This window comes from Taeniopygia guttata, chromosome 14, assembly GCF_048771995.1.
Source record: "Taeniopygia guttata chromosome 14, bTaeGut7.mat, whole genome shotgun sequence".
Lineage (NCBI taxonomy): Eukaryota > Metazoa > Chordata > Aves > Passeriformes > Estrildidae > Taeniopygia > Taeniopygia guttata.
In genome coordinates, this window is record NC_133039.1 from 4,535,191 (window position 1) to 4,556,011 (window position 20,821).

The 20,821-nt window shown below is 41.8% G+C and overlaps 1 protein-coding gene and 1 long non-coding RNA gene across 6 annotated transcripts in view; one reads left to right on the forward strand and one right to left on the reverse strand.

Annotated features, from left to right (window-relative positions):
* The window catches only part of SDK1 (sidekick cell adhesion molecule 1), a 384,502-nt gene that overhangs the window by 285,692 nt on the left and 77,989 nt on the right, over nucleotides 1–20,821 (forward strand). For all 5 annotated transcript variants that reach the window (XM_072935801.1, XM_072935799.1, XM_072935800.1 and 2 more), the window contains exons 22-26: nucleotides 2,226–2,417; nucleotides 4,313–4,434; nucleotides 11,673–11,782; nucleotides 14,194–14,344; nucleotides 16,183–16,420. In XM_072935801.1, the coding sequence (XP_072791902.1) occupies nucleotides 2,226–2,417; nucleotides 4,313–4,434; nucleotides 11,673–11,782; nucleotides 14,194–14,344; nucleotides 16,183–16,420 (813 nt within the window). The remainder of the gene's footprint in view (nucleotides 1–2,225; nucleotides 2,418–4,312; nucleotides 4,435–11,672; nucleotides 11,783–14,193; nucleotides 14,345–16,182; nucleotides 16,421–20,821) is intronic.
* LOC140685104 (uncharacterized) lies at nucleotides 1,816–6,827 on the reverse strand. Its single transcript, XR_012058313.1, has 3 exons — nucleotides 6,065–6,827; nucleotides 5,833–5,976; nucleotides 1,816–2,427 (listed from the first exon to the last, which is right to left on the reverse strand). It is a non-coding gene; the product is annotated as an uncharacterized lncRNA (long non-coding RNA).

Genomic DNA, 20,821 nt, shown 5'->3' on the forward strand with positions numbered 1-20,821 from the left:
TTCTCATCTTTTATATGACTGGAATTTAACTATGCATTGGGGACTGAAATCCCTGACAGTAAATACAGCCTCTTTGCCTTTTCTTCAATTTACACAGGAACTTGGGATATTTTTCTTGGTGAACATTTTTTTTTTTTTTTTCACAGAAAATAAATACATAGGGACTATGTGCTTAATGGGCGGGAAAGCTGGGTCTCTTCTGTGGTCACAAGGGAGAAGAGATAAAATGTCCAAAGAATAATCACCAACATTTGATGTATAACCTAAGCTTATCCAGATGGGAGAGGAGATATCTCAATCACTGAAGATTGCCTGGTGTATACTGAGTGACACTTTCCATTGTCCGTAAGCAACAAATGGATAAAGGGAGCATTAAAAGTCCTCTGCTTATCTTCCTCTGGTTATTTATTGTCTGGAACAGGCTGCACCCACAGCTATTGAAAGAAGAGGGTGCTTGTGATGGTCCTTCTGTCTGCAACTCCTTCCTGCCTCTTGACTGAGCATCAAACACAGGGGACAGTCAGCCCCCACCTTTCTGCTCATCCTCTGTTAATTCAGGCAACAGAGCCCTTAAATGTTGTCAAAATCTTCCTACAGGTTACAATCCTGTCTGTGCTGCATCAGCTCCGGTCTGGCAAATGATTCTTAAGTCTATTCAGAGAGCATCAAAACACCACAGTGTTTCCACGACATCAGTAAATTACTGAGTTAATTAATTCCCACTTAGACACTTGTTTAAAACTGGTTCCAGATGAGCATTCAGGAGATTTTCTCCTTCCCCTCTGCAGTGCAAAGTCAGAGGAGCATTTGTGGTGTAGCTGGAATTGTTGAAGCATCACCTCCCTTTATCACTGCCCCCTCACCTGAAATGTAATTAGTGACTGTGTGAGCACACTGAGCCTATTTTCGTGCAAAATCAGGTCAAGATGAATCCCTGTCAGTGACAGCAGCTTAAAAGAGAGGATGGAGAACATCTCACACCTCTCAGACTCTTGCAGAAATTTTTGTCTCACCATGCTTTTGGCTCCTGAGATGATGCTTTCTTGCTGGTTAATACCATGAAGGATTTTACTGCGTCAATTCATATATGTTAATCAGCTTATCATGTCTTTTTATTTTTAAAAAAATTTTTAAAAATCCTTCAAGCCCTCCAACTGGTCTGAATTCCTCATCTTAGATGATGGGAACAGGAACCCAGTAGGGAGTTTCTCTAGCCAGTTTGCCTTGTGCATGGTTCACTCAGTGGGATTCCTTTCTGTTAGTCCTTTTCACTCACTTCAATTTCACAGGCATTCAAGAGCTATGTGTATTTTTTTTTTTTTTTCACCCTCTGAGTCAAATCACAAAGAAAGAGGCAATCAAGCAAACTTTTCAGACATGCTCTCCAAGGACTGGCACAGCGAGGTTCACGTGGGTTCAAATGAGAATAAAGTGGGACTGGGCAGGAGGAGGACAAGCAGATTTGGAGGTAAAATTGAGCAAATCAGACAGTGGAAAGTTTCAAAAGTTCTTGGAAGGCAAGTGGTTATCAAAGGGATAAAAAGGAAAGTCTGGGTATGATAGAAGAATTATATGGAGGTCAGGGCAGGTGTAGCTTTGGACAATGCGTTGGCTCCAAGATGGTTTTGAAAGAAAGGATAATGATTCACCCTGCTGAAGGATTTCTGCAAGGAACAAGCGGTGGGGAGTAGAGGTTTTTCAGTTCCTAGAAGATTCCCACAATGTTCCTGCCTGCTTGTTATTGTCAGATTTCTACATATTTCTAGATGGGCAGCACTGAAGGTTACTTCAGCATGCAAAAGGAGAAAGCCCTACTAAGCACATAGAGATTTTTAATTAGATATTCCAGTAGATATTACATTTTCCAGTGTTTCTTCCTGTTTGCTTTGTAGAGTTCACAGAATGAAAGTCCACCTTTCTGTCAGGTTATTTCCAGATTTCCAGGCCATTTCATACCAAACATAGAAAAAAAACACAGCTGAGACCTCATGTCCTCCTGACAGGGAGACAGTGCTCTGTGGGGTACCTGCATCAATTGTTTATTGGAAATAAGAATATTTTAAAAATAGTTGGGTATTTTAGCCAGTGTTTACTTCAAGGAGGTTTTTTTTCTGTTTATAAAAGGTGATCACAAGGAATGGCATAAGGAACGATGATCCACCACTGCCCACCAGCCCACGCAGGAATTCTCTGGGTTATTGGTGTCCCCCCGATCTGTTTTGCAGGGTACCAGATCTCCTGGGAGGTGTATGGCAGGAACGAGTCCCGCCTGGCCCGCACCCTGTCCAACAGCACCCTGGAGTACAAGATCACGGGGCTGTCCTCCCTCACCACCTACACCATCGAGGTGGCGGCTGTGACCGCCCAGGGCAGCGGCTGGGTCACCTCCTCCACCATCTCCTCTGGAGTGCCCCCAGGTTGGTCAGCCTGCAGGAAACAAAACAGAACAATACCTGCTGGTTCTTGGTGTTTCTGTGTTCCAAAGGTCATGGGTTACTTCAGTTCAACGGCAATAAACATTATTTTATTTGTAAAGCACTGGAGTTCTTTGCCGCGTAATTCGGATTTAATTCTTGGAACAGACTGAAATGTTAATGTGAAGATATTTGCAGTTTGAAATTTCCAGGAAGTTCAGGATGTTTAATACAAATACAAAAAAAAAAAAAAGTGTGGGTATGACAATGGAATGGACAAAGTAATAAAGTGGATACAATACAGAATCTCTTGACATTTACAAAGTGACATCGGAATGAAGTCTGAATCAATTCAAAGTGTTGCTTTTGGGGTAAAAACAGAGTTTGGGTGATATTAAAAGGGAAAGGATTTTCCATGTGGAAGTAATATAGCTTATGTCAACTATGAGTGGTTCACTTGTATAGTGAAACTAAAATCTTATTTACAAGAATTTGAAATTTTGGCCTGAAGAAGTATTTGAGAGGAGGCAGTTCTATCCCACATTGTCCGAGTTACCATTTGGGCACCTGTACATTTACCCTTTCTGTATTATGTTTTTAAAATTCTACACTCTGCCCCATCCAGTGTAAAAAGCAAACTAAACAGCCAATTCATACCTCAAATAAGCAGTTTCAGTTAATATAGAGGTTACAGAAGTAGAATTTTCCAAAGCGGAGCAGTTATTGCTCATGACTGAGGGAATCCAATTTTTCCATTCCCCGGTATTATTTCACTTTTCTGTGTGTCCTAAAGTATGTTTGCCCTTCTGTTCCCTAATCATGGGTAATTATGACAAGCTGCAGACTGGATCAATGCCATGATATCTGATGGCAGGGTGCCTGCCAGATAACAGCATTATCCCACTTGGGCAGGGTTAGTTGATCGATCATGGTTCCCACAAATGTGAAGTAAGAACCAAGAAATACTGTGCATACCTGAAATATGTGCCAAAACCCTGCCCATTGTTGGCCTTTTGCAGTTGCACAGGGTGCAGCATTATCATAAAATTGCAGAATGGTTTGGGTTGGAAGGGATCTGAAAGATAATTTAGTTCCAACCCCCTGCCATGGGCAGGGACACCTTCCACTGTATAATTACTGATTATAATAGTTATTTCAATTAGTTATAAATGCAGGTGACTGTTGAGAATTTATTCTAAACACTCTATATTTAATCTCTTTCCTAAACTTGCTTTTGTTGTTAATTCAGATTATATTAAATATGTAAATGCCACTGTAATCTTGACTGATGGGAGGCAAAGATCTGACTGGGGCTTTTCCTCATAGGAGATCACCCTCTTTATTTGCTACAGGAATTGAAAAAAAAAATAATCTACTTTAATCAGGCTTTAGAAATGCCCTGGAAAACCTAGATATTATAGGTCAATATTAAATACACTACCCAAAATTTTGAGGTTTTTTCCAGTTGTAGTTTCCAGTTGTAGTTGTATGTCCTCAAAGAAGTAAATAAACGTTATTGTAATTTAATTCTGGGGGAACAAATTCAGTGGAATTAGGTGACTTGGCAGACCTGGAGCTGGGAAGTGCCTTCCCCCCCAGGACCACCGGGGTTTGTTCATTGGGAAGCTTCTCTAAAATAGTACCTGTAATTCTGTAGATGGGCTCTTTCTTTCCTCATTTGATCTGTAACAATGTGGTGCATACTCAGAAAGCAGAAATAGTAATGTTTTGAATAAAACTCTGCCAAAAAGAAAAAATAACCACAACTGGGGCAAATACATCCCTTTCTGCTGTGTTTTTGGGGGGTTTTTTTATGTTGGAAACTGAAGGTCAGCTTGTGTTACTGGCTCCTAGACAAAGAGTGTTTCTACCTCTCATTTATTTTTCTGTTTCTTCAGAACTTCCAGGTGCTCCAACCAACCTGGTGATTTCCAACATCAGCCCTCGCTCTGCCACACTTCAATTCCGCCCAGGATACGATGGCAAAACCTCCATCTCCAAGTGGATAGTGGAAGGCCAGGTATGTCCCTGACAAAATTATCTTAATGAAGTTTCTGGGGGGTTAAAAAGAGTGTAACTAATTAATTCCTTTTGGATTTTCAGTTTTTGTTAAACTTTGAACCAGACCTCCTCTGTGAATGCTGGAGTTGCTGTTCAGGGGGTTCTGGGAAGGTTGGGATGCAGGGGAGTTTGAGAGGCTCAGTTCAGAAATGTCTGTGTCAGCCAGGGAGGAAAGGATCAGATGAATGCTGGGACTTCTGTTCAGAACAACAGAAAAAAAGTGATATATAATATAAATGTGTGTATGTATGTATGTGAGAATGCTTATCCTTTAAATAATTCACATGGGGTTTTGTTTATGTTCAGAACACCAGGTACAGCATAAACAGCACACACAGCAGAGCTTTAGTCCATCCTTCTATTTTATAAAGGATTTGAAACTTGTGTTTAGGTTCTGTGAGGTATCTTTTCAAAAGTTTGGAATTATTATCTCATAGATTCAGGAGTATAGCAAGAATTGCTCTGAACAGTAAAGATACCATTATTCATGAGATTGAGTGTATTTTTCTGTCTTGTAATGGAATATATCAAGGTTTTCTATCCTGGCCTCTAGATATGAATAGGATGAATTCTCTTCTCCATCAGCTTTAAACAATATCCCTCTTTCTGCTGTCATTATGCCTTGGAGGAGTTATATATTCCTCATTTGTTCTCCTGACAGATGAGCTTTGCTTCTTCCTTTCCTCCCACAGGTCTTTATAAATACTATAATCTGTTTTTAAGACCAAATGTTGGACTTCTTAAATCACCGTCACCACTTAGACATGTTGATACAATCACTTCACTTGGTAATGAGATTGTTGTGAACAAGTTGGTACATTTTGTGCCATTTATATATACATTATGGCAAATTACAGAATTAAACACCAAAATCCAATAATATGGTGGCTTAGCACATTCTGAGGAGCATTTTCCTGCTGGAACACCGTATTGATGTTGGTAGGAATTTGTTAATTCAGTGAGTTGCAGAATGCTGCTGAAGTGGAGCAAATTTGAATGCTTTAAAACTGCAGTGATAATTACCATGAAGTTCATCTGCATCCTTGAAGAGCCCTGGGTGCAAACAGTGGTTTGAACAGTCCTTGGTGTGCAGGGAGGGTCTTTCTTATTCACAAACCCTCACCAACATCTCATGAATCACTAGAAAAGTCCAGGGGTTCTTGGTTCTGACAGATTCAGGAATTATTTGTTCCTTTGGAGGAAGGAACACGGCCAAGTCCTTGTGGAATCTGGGCATTCCTTTTAACCACAGCAACCCTACAAGTTTCTGCTGCACCACACCTCACTTCTCAGCTTCAGCACAACAAGAAATGTTGCTCCTAGTGGATTTCAGGAAAAAATAAAAACTCTTGCTCACCTGATTAATGAAGATCAGTTCAGGTATGCAGTGAAATTGGTGAGTCCTCAAGGATATAGCAAATCCTGTTTCCAGGATGACAGCTGCATATAATCCTTTGTTCACAGCCCCTTTCTGCCAGCACTCCTCTCAAACTCTTTCTCTCTGAAAGTACAATTTCACATAACTTTCAGCCAATCTAAAGCAGAGCTCTGCTTGTCCTGTTCCTGCTCCCTCTCCCCATCCCACTTACCAAGACTTTTCCTCCTCCTGCCTTCTGTGTGTGCTGACACAGGATCAGTCCTGGAGCTGCTGCGAGCTTTGATCCAGCCAAGAACAAATGATTTTCAGACAGATCAACTCTGCACAGGCTGTGTGTGATCAGAACATCATTGTGAGGGGAGGGGGTATGAACATGGCACTGGAAGCAGAGAAAAGGGCAGGAATGCCTCTGTCTCCACTTGGATCAAAACTGCCTTGGACCTGCCCACCTTTCAAAGAGCTTTTGCAAAATTGGTTTTTGCTGCCAGTGCCACCCCAGTCTCTAATTCTGCCTTTGATGTGGTCTGTTCTCAGTGGGGATTTGTCCATGCTGGGGTGCAGGCTGATGTTGCAACATCTGTATTTTAGCACAGACAACCATAATTGCTCCTCAGGACCGTGCTGGATTGAAGGGCTGTGGTTGTGCAATACTGGAATGGAGGGAGGGTTTTTGTCCTTCTGGATCTTTCATTCACTGACCCATGTACAGCTTTTAATAGCAATGTTAAGTGTTTCATGCCTTGGCTTTGAATTAAAAGCCACTTAAGGGGCGGTTTTGCACATTCTGATTTTAAAGCTGGTGGTATTGCCAAGGGACAGGATGACATTCAGCTATAAAACACTAATCTGTGATTTGGGCTCTTCACCTGTGTCCCTCCCACTCTGTAAGCTGGGCAACACCTTTGTTTTGGACATCCCTGATAATTCTGACTCTTCTCTTCCATCTCTGCTGGGAATTTACCTTTCATTCTCAATGTCTGAGTCCTTACAGACAAAATTCAGCTGTTTTGTATTCACAAACACAACCAACCTGCCACCAACATGTTTTTCTTCTTTGTTCCTTTATTTGGCAGAAAGCTTCCTTGGTGAGGGCAGGTCTAGAAAACGTTCCAAGTGCTCCAGTTTGGCTGAGAGCCATTTTTGAAGTCTGATCCTTCATGAACAATTTGGATGAGAAACACAGCTGGGAATTCCAGCTGACGTGAAATTTTTGTGCATCTGGCCTTGGTTTCTGCCTTTTTGTTCCTGGGGTGTGAATTCATGGGAGCCACTGTGGAACTAATTCTCAATTATGTCAATGAACATGAGAGGAGATTGAGTCTTGAAGAGTTTAGTGTTGGTAGATACTGAAATATCAAGCATTAAAAATCCCATTTCTGTGTTTCTAGCGAAGGCACATTCTGTACTTTTGAAGAGATTTTTTAAAAATCACTAGATTGTTTCTTTTCCATCATTTTATCTTGACTCAAGACTGGAGAAAACTGGATTTCCAAACAGAGAAATACAAAAATGTACCAATGCTGTTTAAAAAATACTTCTAACATGTTTTTTTTCTATTACACAGAGTATCATTTAAAGGGAAGAGGCTCAAATGTAATATAAAGGTTCCACTGACACTTGTTCAGAGTGACCAGCAGTCCCCCTGCCTTGTGGCATTGACACTCACAGGAAACTTGTTCCTCTACAAAGAATTTCAATAAATCCTTCCAGCCATCCTGTCCTCTCAGATGCAGTTAGAGCATATATTGCAAACTCTTTTTTTTGGCCAATTTTCTGCCAAAAGTGACTACAAATCCCTGCTGGTGTTCATGTAGTTTCATGTTTGCACTCTCTGGCAGTTGCAATCTAGTTTCTTGTTTTTCTTGTGTTGGATTTTTCCTGGGGTTTATTTTCAGGAAAAATGTGTATAAATTGATCATGGAATGGTTTGGGTTGGAAAGGACCTTGAGGATCCCTTATTTTCAACCCACCCTGGCTGTGCTTTCGTGGTTGCCCAGTCCACACCATCGAGCTGATTACAGAACCTGGGATAATTTCTGGTCAGTCAGGTGTGTTTTTCTGGTGATTAAATTATTTGCAGGCAGCACAAGACCTACAGAATGACTGAAAGCTGTTTCCAAAGAGGCATCACATTTCTTGGAGCCATGAGTATATGGGCTATTATAGAGAGTTTTTGCTTAAAGCCTTTCTGCTGTTTTTAGAAATGTTTTTGTATGAATGTCATGGTGAGCAGGAGCAGAGTTTCAAAGTGGTAAAACCTTTAAAGTATTATCTCTGTGTTGCTTTCTAAAGCTGTGGTTGGGAAAGAAGTTGCAACTTTTCCCATGAATTTGTGTGGTTTTGTGGGTGAAGCCGGTGACCCAGATAGGATTCATCCATTGCACCAGGTGATTCTCTGGGTGTCGTTTTCACTTTGGAGCTGGTAAATAAAGTGTCTGAAACTCTGACAGTTTTATGCCCTTGACAATCTCTAAATCAAAAATGGCTGAATCGATGTAAGGATTTAGTGAGAAAAAAAAATTGCACTGGGGCTGACATCCTCTGAACCAAATTTCTCCCAAAGTGATTTCAAATGTGTGAATTATGGACCTCTAAAACGAAAACTCTGACACATCTTGAACTATAGCAGGACAAGGGCTACCTCTGTAATGTACAGAAACATTGTTTTCCTTTCCTGCAGTTAGTGCTTCATAACTGAAGTTCTGGAGGCGTTTCTGTCTTACACACATGATTTTTTCATGCCAAATTTTAATTTTTTGGGTTTTCTCTTTAAAATCAGAATTCTGCAACTTTGCTCATGCAGTGCATTCCATCAGAAAACGTTGAGTCATTTTATAAAATATGTAACGTTTTCCTTTTAAGAAACGGAGAAACTAATGCATGGGGAAGTAAAAGGTTCTGACATCACTCCCAATATTGTTTTACACTGTCTCATTTCTGCAATAATAAAAGAATATGCCCTTTTATTGGATGTATTGCCTTGGGAGCAGCTGAGGGATGGCAATGAATATGTGCTGAGCAGTGATGGCTGATGGTTGTTGAGCATTCTATGAGGTGTTTCGTGGGACAGAGGTGTTTTTATTGTGGCAGTCCTGGGGTCCCTGGCGGCTGTGGCTCCGTGGCACAGGGAACTGGGAAGGTGCAGAGTGTGTTCCTCGAGGAGTTTTTCTGCTGATGGTAACAGAAAAGCAGCTGGTGCCTCATCTGCCTCCCAAAACAAAGCACCCACAAGCGTGTGTGATGTGTCAACAAACACCATCCTGCTCTGAAGCGTGCATACACTGTTATACAAAAAAACAGCTACGAGAAAGAAAAGCCTTTAACTTCACTTGATGTTCTGCAGAGCAGCTCAGAGTGGGCTCTCCTGCCCCTCAAAGGGATCTTTTATCCCAACCACTGCCCGTGGTTCTTTCTGCCTCGTGGGAATCCCTTTGTACTCTGATTCTTGAAACTGATAAGTTTCCTCTGATCTGGCATCAGAGTGTTTCAGTAAAAATAGTTTCCTTTTCCTTCCACAGCCTGAAACTTGGAATCTGCTATAAATTTTGTGGAAGTTAAAAATATAAAGTCCATCGCTGAAGGGTTTCTTCTAAGGCTTCCTTCTGAGATCACATACGTATATATATATATGAAATAAATAAATGAAACTTCTTCTGAGCAACATGGACCTAGTACAAGATCCTTAATATTTCCACCTTTGCAGCCCACCAGAAAATGTCTCACAGAGGCAATGTCAGCCCTGCTGGGCCTTGTGGTCCTTAATGTGTATTAATGACCTGCCTTCTCTGCACAGCAATTGCAACCTGTGGGCCTTTTTTTGGTTTTTTTTTCTCATTATTTTCTTAGGTAAGAAATATTTTAAAAGCTCTTACTGCTCCTAGAATACAAAAAAGACAACTTAGTCACCACAGGAGAATATTTGCAGCCTCCAGAGCACTGTGGATTGTTGCTATACAATTACTGCAGCACTTGGAGGTGATGCTGTTACATCCAAAATTTGCAAAAATAAGCATTTGCTATAGACTTCCTACAGTATTAATAGAAAATTCATTTAATAAAAAGTGTTCTGTTTTCTTGACTGAAATCAACACTCTCATCCTTTCTTTGTGTAGGGCATTTTTTTTTCTTTTAAATCTCTTTATTAACTCTTTGTTCTGCAGGTTCAGTTTAGGGATGTTCTGTTTTACTGTGCAGATCTGTCTCAGCTTGTTTCCCTTCAGCTTCCACATCCATGGTCTTCACTACTTTTAATGGAGCTTAGTTAGGACTAGAAATTTTAAAGGTCCATAATTTTCACTACCATCTATTTTGTATGTTGTTTAGTGTCTGGCAGTGACCTTGATCCCCAAAAAGTCTTAAAGGCCCATCAAGAGCTGTTCAGCCACATCCTCCATGGAATCAGTGTTCTGCTGGGAAGATCAGAGAGGTTTCTTTCCACAGTGCAGTGCAGAACTTACTTCTCTGGCCTAATTTTCTTTGTGTCATTTCTTCATGCACAAACATAAATATGCAGCACATCAAGTCCTGAGTGAGCGAAGAACTAAAACATCTATAAATAAATCAGGCTGCTTCTTCTGAAGGGGGAAAAAAAAAGAAAAGAGTGAATGAAACCTAATTTTCTATTTGAAGTACTTGGGGTATGAGATACTTGGGGCTGTGGTGCCTGTCGAGTGTTTGACAGTGTCTGTGGCTGTAACTTGTACACAGAAGTTGCAAGGGATCTGTTTAAAAAAGATTAAAGGAAATGGCTCTTTACACAGTGGGTTGTGAGCTTCTGGAATGAGTTGCCACAGCAGCCTGTGGGAGTAGATAGTGTCAGTGGGTTAAAAAGGGGTGAGGGGTCTTCGTGGATGTGAAATCTGTGAATAGACACTGAAGGGAGGAGCTGCCCAGGTACCCCCTGGTACCCTTCAGCCCCTGACTGTGGGTACCAGGGAGAGGGAATTGGGCTACACCCACCCTTTGTGGTGGGGTTGGAACACCAGAGGAACATGCTCAGTGTTGGGGAGTTATTCCAGGAGCTTTGCCTGAGCTCCCCTGGGTTTCAGCACCTGCAAATCTCCAAAGTGAAGCCCAGCCATCCAGCCCTTCTCTTCTCCCCTTCTCCACACTCCTCCCATGGCTCTCAGGCACAGCCCTGCACATGCATGCTGCATCTTCCAGCCTCTCTCTCATTCCTTGTTGGTTTCCTTTAAAGTCCTGATTCACCTTCATTTAATCTCCAGAAAGCTGCACAGAAAGCAATGCTCAATTCTCATCAGTGTTCAGTCCCTTCTAACGCTGCTGTGGCTGAGGGCCCACGTTGGGCAACATGTTGTGATTAATTACTACAAAGGGTTGCTCATGGAAAAGTCTGGTCTAAGTGCAGAGCAGCAGATGAGGTTAAAACACTTTTGTTCTTTGACTTTGTTCTTGTTTCTCTGTCTTCATTTCCATGGCATTTTGCCTCCATTGAGACTTACTTAATATGCATCAGTTCCTGCGAGTTATTATCAAGGCTATTTTTCATTCTCTTATATTACTACTTGATACTTTTGTATTGTGGCAGGAAGATTGAACAGGGTATTATTGCTCTCATGTGTTTTTTCTGGAATGGATCTTATCACAGGATCCAGTGAAGTCCCATCAGGTACAAGGAGACTTGGCTGGGTTTCCTCTTTACAAATAACTAGGCATATAAAAAATAGTACTAAATGTGTTTAACAGCATTTGTGCTTCCACTGCTGTGATGACACACATTGTAAAAGAGGTTATATGTATTTATTTTTATATATATTTATAACCTACTTTGTATTCCTTCCAACCTTTCCTTTGTACAGGTTGGTGTGCTGGGTGATGAAGAAGAATGGGTCACTCTTCATGAGGTGGAGAATGAACCTGATGCTCAGATGCTGGAGGTACCAAACCTCACTCCTTACACTCATTACAGGTAAGAACAGCAGATTCTGTAACATGAAAAAAAAAAAAAGAGTAAATAGTAGCATGAAACAGCTTTCCTAATCAGAAACATCTAATGGGTTTTAGAATCTGAACGAAAGGGAAAAGCTGTGCTGTTTTCATAGGTTATACCTAAAATTACCAATCTGATATCGTTAATTGTAATTAACATAAAATCCGGTTGATAAGACTGAGAAGGAAATTCAAGTGCTCAATGAGATGCTTTTAAAAGTAACTGCTATCCTGTGACTTCTCTCCCTGAAGAGAGCACCAGTGGAACATCAGCCAGTGACAAATCAATCGTAGTTAAACTGGTGCAAACCTGTAATTACATATTTGCATCAGCTTAAACATCTCTTTATTGATTTAACTTAATTTGGTAACATCAGTTAGATTAAACCTTTGTTTATAGGAATTTACCAAGTTAAGCTTAATAGATATAAGCAATGCCTAAACTGATTGAGGTGACTCTGCATTGTGGGTGCACCCCAGTTAAACAAGATTGATTTTTAAATCAATCCAATCCAAGTGATGCTGTGGTATAGACAAGACTGGAGAATTTGAGGTACTCAACCCTAATAAAAAATACTTTCATGATCCAGCTTGCTAATGTAGAGGCTAGTGGAAAGGAAATCCAGTGGCAAGTGTTAAATCAGCATTCTAGAAACTTGACCATTTTGTGCTGGCTGAAGGGGCTATTAACTAACCCATGTGCTGTTGTAAGCCAGGAGTAGGTGCAACCAAGGAGAGCTCATGTAATTTACAACTGACTCCGTGCTGGCATGTAATTCTTCTCCCTTGGTCACAAATTTAGGAATATATTGAATTTCTCACTAACTCTCCACTGAAGTGTTTTAAACCTCATCTTCCAGAGCTAAACATTTTACTAAAAGGTCTTTGAATTTCTTTTTTTTTTTAACTTAAATAGAGATTTCTGGTGCAGAGGTTTAGGAAAATTATCTTCAGGTTGAGAGGATTTTGCTCTTCTCATAAAGAGAGATCCCAAAAGCTGAAAAAGCAGGGGTGAGCAGGAAAGTGCAGGCTGTACCACAGTTCAACCTTCACTATCCATAAAGAATAAGAAAACTTGCACACCCAGACAGGTCCATGGAGAAACATCTTTGGAATAGCAAAAAATGAAGAATATGAGAAATTTGGGGTGATTGTTTTTCCCCTTTTGTTAAATTTTTTGGCTTATTTTATTCTTGCATCTCATTTGCCTCTTGTTTTCATTAGATTCTGGAATGGCCTCATTTTCACACATCCACTTTTGACTTTTTTTCATTTCAAGGCAACTCCTTGAGTTTTGCCTGTTTTTTTGTCTCTCCGGCATGCACAGATAGGAACTTTTTCAGTTTTTCTTCAGGGTTGACCAATTTTATACAAATTTTGTAAACCTAGAAAGCTGTTGCCAAATGAATTTGTTGTCCCCTGATCAGCTTCAATCGTTGCTCAGTGAGGAAATGCATGCTGAGAGCTGATTATCAGAGCACATCTTTACAGGCCATTCTTCTTTTCTATATTTTGGGCCAGTGTTGGAGGGTGAAATCAGGACAGTATTTTTTTAATGTGTTTCCTTCAGTGAACTTTGGAGGGAGATCAGAGCAGGTAAAAAAGCACTGCTGTGTTGACTGGCTCATTCTTTTCCCAAGTTCAGTCATTAGCTCCAAAAATTAAGGGTTTAATATGAGCAGGTCACATATTTTATGTGCAAGTGCTGGGTGCTTCCAGTTGCTTGTGATGGGTGAGAGTGTCTGAAATATACAGCACATCTTAATTATGTGCTGCTCCTTGTAAAAAAAGATTTCCCTAAATCTTTTGTGACCCAATAAGGATTTCTATTGTAGAAGAGATGGTTTCAAGCAGACAGGGTATTTTTTAAAGATGCATATCCATATTAAATAACTTAATCTTTCTTGTGCAGGAAGGCTGAAAATGCAGCACGGGGATAAATCAGCCTCTTTCAACGCGTAATTGAGGGGAAATGTTATCACCAGTGTATTTTTTATATTGACAGGGAATGAGACTATCTGAAGTTTGATATTTTAATACCTTTCTGAATGTATTGTATAAGCATCACCAGAGAAAATCACTTACTGCCAGCATAAGCTCATCAAGCTTGGTATAATTAACATAAATTTCTCACACAAATACCTAAGTTTCTAATAGACCCTAAGCTAATCTCATTTTCATTTTTTAAATACCTGAGAGGATCTGAAAGCAGTTACCATCAAGCATTCAGCAGCAAATACAAAGGGGACCCGCGTGCGGCAACCTTTGCGGAACGTTTAGAAAGCCGCTAATTCGTATTTTTCCACGCGTCCTCCCTCCCTGGAGAAGCGAGGGAGCATTCCCCGAGCCCTGACAGCAGCACTCAGTGCCTCTTTTCCCCCCTTGCTCCAGGTTCCGGATGCGGCAGGTGAACGTGGTGGGCCCCAGCCCACTGAGCCAACCCTCGCGGGTCATCCAAACCCTGCAGGCGCCGCCGGACGTGGCCCCCGGCAGCGTCACCGTGCGCACGGCCAGCGAGACCAGCCTGTGGCTGCGATGGGTGGTGAGCAGCCCGAGGGACGTGGGGATGGGGATGGGGCTGCTCCCCCAGAGTCTGGGCAGCCCTCCCAAAGTGCCTCCTCCTCCTCCTCCTCATGGTGCGAAGGAGCAACGGCCAAATTGTTTCCTTTTCCAGAGTAGTCGGAAATCTGAGCCTTGCCTTAAGTGCCTTATTAATCAAATAAATTGCCTACTGCCACTGTTTCTGCCACTTCATCAGGGGAATGTGGCTGTGTGTAAAAGCTTGGCTTTGAGGAGCTCCAGGACCACAGTCTGGGTCAGCACATGGGGCAGGAACGGGCCACTCCAGCCAATTTGCCGCTTTCCAGGGCTCGGTTGTTTGCCCTGTACAAAACAGTCCTCAGAAGGTGCACCCCAGCCATGGGCAGCATCCTGTGCTTCTCAGAGCTGTGGTGCAGCAGCGAGGCTGGCTCTCCTGTGGGAAGATAAGATTTAGCTGAATCGGTGTGGAATTATGCGCTAAAGTGCAGAGATAAATGATTAATTGTGAAGATGCGGCAATTGCTGACATCACTGTGCCCCTTTGCCCGTCTCAGTTACCTGCAGAGTTGCCACTTTGGGATTTACTTGGCAATTAACCTGCTCCAGAATGGTTTTTCTTCACCCCTGTTAGGCAGAGTTTTCCATCGGGGTTACTGTGGTGTGAAGCTGATGAAGCACAGGTTTCGTTTTGCCCAAATGTTAGCTTTTCCATGCATAAACTCATTATGGCTGGAAGTCAAAATCAGGCTGGGGACAAGAGGGTTTTTCTACTGTTGGAAAGGAATAATTCCAGTTTCTCAACAGGACACTACACTTAATGCTGAACCTTGCCAGACCAAAACCTGAAGATTGAAGGTGTTGCCTCACTACCCACAGATGAGCCATTGCAGTTTCTTTGAGAGGCCCCACACAACTGTCATGGCTTTTCTGTGTGAATATCATGCCCACGTTGGTACTATATCCAGACCTACATATCTTCCATCAAAATTAACTCCAGGTTGTTTTAAGAGCCTTTGGAGCATTAAGATTGTGTTACCTGAAAGCCTATTTTCCTTGAGTCAATTTGTAGGGTTCAGGAGAAGCAACAGCCACAGCTAAAGATGACCTGATAAACGCTTTTCATGGTTAATAACATCAATATTTGAAAGTGTTTAATGTCTTTTATTTCAAGACCTGCAGGTGCATCTGTTTTCCCCTGAGAGCTGGGGATTCCTCCCTTCCTGCAGAATGAGGGTCATGCTTCTAGCCCTGCATGCCTGCGGGGTAGAGTCTTCTAAGCTGTGAAATGTTAATGTGCATACAGCTTTCCCAGGGAATCAGAGCTGAATCTCAGCCATCCGTGGCATCGTGTAGTTAGTTTTACAGCAGAAAAACTCCAAACTTCATGAAGTAGGCTAATTATTTCATATTTTAATCTCTGAAATTGCTTGGGGAGTTAGAATACTAGAATGAATCTCTACTGATAAATGAGTAGGCAGAGAGTCAGTAAAAAAAAGGCAAAAAATGTACGATAAATGAATTTGTCACATGCTTCAGCAATTTATCATTCATTTCCATAATTAATCACAAAGCTCTGAAATACATTGTATTCATATCATCTCTGTTGATATGTATACACCCACAGCAAAGGGCTTGGTTTTGTGAGCAAACCTCCTTGGCTCAAAATTAAGGTAAAAAATCAAAAGAAAAATACCAAACGTAGAAATCACAAAGCATAAACCACGAAATCAAGCTCTTGATCATTTTTGCCTTGCTATGGCCGGTACGTGGGTTCAGGCAGCCGTGCAGAGCCCTGGCCGTGTGCTGACGGGAACGTTGTGCTTTCCTGTCACCCGCCAGCCGCTGCCCGACACGCAGTACAACGGGAACCCCGAGTCGGTGGGGTACAGGATCCGGGCGTGGCGCGTGGACCTGCCGACCCCAGCCCTGCTGAAGGTGCTCGCCGACCGCCTGGCACGGGAGTGCACGCTGGAGGAGCTGCAGGAGTGGACCGAGTACGAGCTGCAGATCCAGGCCTTCAACGCCATCGGGGCAGGGCCCTGGAGCGAGGCCGTCAGAGGTCGGACACGCGAGTCGGGTGAGTCCAAGCGCAGAAAAGCCAGGAAATTCACCACTTTCTGCCCTTTCGGTCAGATTTTAACTTTTAAGTTCAGTGTTTCGAAGTTGGGTAGGGGTTTTTTGCTTGGTTAGCCGTGAAATCTGAAATTAAATTTTAAAAAAAGCTATCTTGAGATGCACTTCAGGCAAAAAGACATACAGACATTTGAAGGGTTATTTCATTTTTTTTTATTCCTACCTTGCTTTCATGCACAAACCTTCAGGTTTTTTATTTAAAGCAAACAGAACAGCCTCTCCCCATATCTGCCCCAGTGTGGACAGCACAAAGAGAAGCTAGTATAGAGACTTTTGTGACTGAGATGCTCTCTCATGCCTCCTCTTCTCCCCAATACTCCATTTACCCTAATCCTCCTCTTTTCCCCATCTACTTCTAGCTTGAGGCACATTCTCTCACGGCTGTGGTTACCTGAAATTTCATTTCAAGTGCCAAATGATTCTAAAAGGGCACAAGTCACATTTGAGAGCTGATTACACAGAGAGAAATAAAATAATTATCTGGGCTTCTGATGGCACGTTTTCAAACCTGCCTTCCAAAATTGTGTGTACAAGGCTGTGTAGACATAACCTGCTCACAGACCTGGAGCAGCAGGGCTGTATTGTTGAGCTGAATTGTCCAGGCAAGCACAGAGACTTCAAATATCAGAAGGAAGCTGTCACTCTCAGGCAACAGTAAATTACTGTTAGCTCAGGAGAACAGTGAAGGCAGATGTTGAAAAGCTGCTCTCTAGCTGTTGACTTCCCCAAAACTTATTTCCAGACGTACCCTACTTGCACCTGGGAAATGAAAAGTTATGTTGCAAGTTAGCAACAAAGTGGGTGACATGTGCAGTTTAAAAGTTTAATAATAAATCTATTTGTGGCACTTCTTTGTGCAAGGTTCAATGCTGATTTTTTTTCCTGGTTTGGTTTGGTTTTTTGGGGTTTTTTTTTTTGCAATTTTTTTGTGTTAAAGAAGTTTTGGGATTAATCCCATGCATGCCTGATGTATGCATGTCTGTGCCCTGTGTACCACACAGTGCTCCTTGGTGGGAAGCGAGACCAGGCTCAGCAGGGCTTGGTCTGCTGGTTCAGATAACTCTGCTTTGAACTAGCCAGGGAGAAAGTTAACAAAGTCATCCCCCTCCATTGAAGTGTTGCTCTTTGGGAAGGAGTAATTGGAAAGTGATTGCCAGAGGTATTTTAAAGAAGGCTTGTGCTGGAGTTAGAGATAGCACAACCCAGACAAAGCAGTTCTGTGTCGTAATAAAAAGATATCACAGCCTCCACTTTCGCCTCTCCGCTGCTCTTCAAACACGTCTTTTGAAATGTAGTAAATACTAAGATTAAGTCATTTCATAAAACCTTAGGATTGCAGCACTCTTGCTCAGCATCTAAAGATCAGAGGTTATGCGTGGATCTGGCATTTTCTCTGGGAGTATTAAGAGAAGGTTGACTTGAAACTGATTGTAGGAGGCACACAGAACCCAGGATCAGAATAATACAAAGCTGTGATCTAGGCCGTAAGGACTCGTTTGGTTTTCTCCATGTGTTTGCTTTGATACTGACATCTGATTTCCTGCACAGAGCAAGTCGGGGCTCAGACTTTTGGCTGTATCTTCCTAGATTTAGAATATACAAGATGTGCTGGCTTAGCAGCAAACTGTATGAAAGCACTTCAGGGAATCTGGAATTAACCTGTATGCACAGTCAAATGGGGTTAAAATGCAAATAAAAGATATTTAAAGCCGGAGAGAAAGGTTAAAGCACTTTTGGGTCTGTCTTTGGAACTATAAGAAAAATTCTATTTATCGCTTATGTTCTCCAAGCACTTCAAAATATTTCTTTTTCAGTTTTTTAGATACAGAGTCTTAGGGAAGTTGGTTTGCTGGTGCTGAGGATTGTAAACTTGCCACACCACTGGCCAGAGGTGCCTTGGCCAGGATCGTGTGGTGCTTCCTTGGCACAACTCCTGGTTCCATGTTTTACACCATTCAAGGAGATAAGGAGTAGAGCCCAGGCACTAAACCAGGTCGTGGTATCTGATGGCAGTGCAACCACTGGAGCCCAAAATCTTTATTGAAAATAAAGCTCTGTTTGAGCATTTGTTTGCTTTAGCTTGTGCAATCACAGCAGTGATAGCTGAGCACAAATGCCAACAACAATAGTGGGGCATGTCATTACAAGTACTCACTGGTTTCTGAAGCTCTTGAATATATAAAACAAATCAAAACCAAAGAAACTATGAGGGAATAAATAATGCTGTAGGTTTGGGTGACACTGGCTTGAAAAACAATTGGGAATTTCTAAAATGAGAATCTGGGATAGGGTTGCAAGCAGCTGAAGGCAGAGGGAGATGAATTAGGATTTTTAAACAGGACCGGTTCTATCAATCCAAAATGTTTTTGTAATGTTAGAAATTAAATAGCTCATTAAATTTTACAGTGTAAAATAACTTCAGAGTAACAAGCTCAGTTTCCACTCAATAAATTGACAACAACAGTAGGTCCAATATAGAGAAAGCAAGAAATTGCAGAGGCATCTGATGTATTAGAACAACCTTGGCAGGGCTGCTTCCTCTTAGATGCAGACCCTGTTGCTTTCAAAAAAATTCATCTCAGATACACCTAACCCAGTGCCTTAATGGATTTTGTGCTCTTAATATTCAGCTACATGAATGTGTACACTTGTCTTACAGGATGAGCTACTGTAGGAGCGTGGTCACACATCCATGGCAAGGATCAATCTCCTGGAGCTTGGGAGTCTGACCTTCACAGAGCAGTTACTGTGCTGTGATGGAGCATCTCTTGATAATTCACATGTGGTCCAGTGTCACTGTGGGAATTTGTCAGTTTGTACAAGCTGAGGATTTGGCCTGCAGTACCTAATTTTATAGGCAAAGTGGATGTGTGCTGCAGCTATGCTACTTTTGCTGTGAACCTTGCTGGAAATTTGCCCTTCTTAGCAGACGTCAGATGTACAATGTGCCACTTTAATTTTTGCTTTCAAAAAGAATGAGGGATGTCCAGCTAAAATGAGCAGCAAAAATGCAGAGAACCACTGCATCTCACTCTCTAGCTTTCCTAGAAAGCCAGAATACAGACTAGCTTATTAAAAGCTCCTTTTGGCCCAGTTAGAGACATAAAACGACATCATTTGCTGTACATCAGATGTGGCTGTGTCAGATGTAGAAAGAAGATGCATGATTTTAGATGCCAAAGTGGATAACCTTAAAAACCTGAGCTCTTATTGACATTCCAGTGCAAAGTGCCAGTAAGTCTGTGATTTCCTACGTTTGATCTTCTGAAGTGCTCCGTGCTGGCACTTTGCTGGATTAGCTCATCGTTTCGTTTCCGTGTTTCTGGTTCATTTTGTTCATGCTCTGGGATTTTTTTGGACACTGTTGCTTGTCTTCTGTGCTGTTCTTGCAGGTTACTAATGAGAACTCAGCTTTTTGGAGCTTATAACAAAGTCTTCAGTGCAACAGTTTTAGGAAACCAGCATTAGAGAAGAGAGTTTGCAAAGGAAAGAAGGGATTATGTGCCTTACTCACTAATTAGTCTTAGCAAACTATAATTTCTTCAAATTACAGCTTCCTGAGAGAGGAGATGGGTCAGAGAAATGAAGGTTGCCTTTCAATTCATTCTTTAAAGGGTCGATCAAAGTCTGTTACTTGATAAAAGGCTGGCAACAATAAGATCCATAAAATCACTTGCAGTTCCTGAACTCATATAGAATCAAATTCTCGACACTGAGGTGAGGACTGAAGATTTAAAGCTTGCTCAATGAACACAAGGATTTTTACCATTCAGGCATTGGACTCAGATTTCTTTTCAGTGAGAGGGGCCATTCAGCTGCTCTGTCACTGGGAATTGAGAGGGGTCTGAGCTAATGAACCTTCTTCTCTCCTTTGTCAGCTCTCCAGTGCCCCACCAGCAGTGTGACCATCCTCACCTCCAAGCCAGGATGCCCTCGGGGCCACCCCGGGCACAGCCTCTACCTTCTGTAAATTCAGGAGAGTTCCTGGCTGCTGATCAGAGAGGAAAATAAATATTTGTAAAATAAAGTAACTTTTTTCTCTTTTGAAAGGCCTAAAACCAGATGAAATAGAAATAAATGTGACTGGAAAGGGCTTCTTTCCTCCACACATCCTGGTTTCTTGCTGCCCACCTCCACCCTTTCTCTCTCCAGGAGTGATTCATGTGGGAATAGCTCTTTGTGAAGATCTACAGATAAAGTTATGGCAGCTATCCAAAGACATTCATGGCTCCTGGCAATCTATTTTCCTGTAACATAATTATATCCTTGTGGGGATAAATCTGGGAGAAGATTTAAAAAAAAAAAAAAAAAAGACACTTCAGTGTTGGAGGGGGGTAAAAATTTG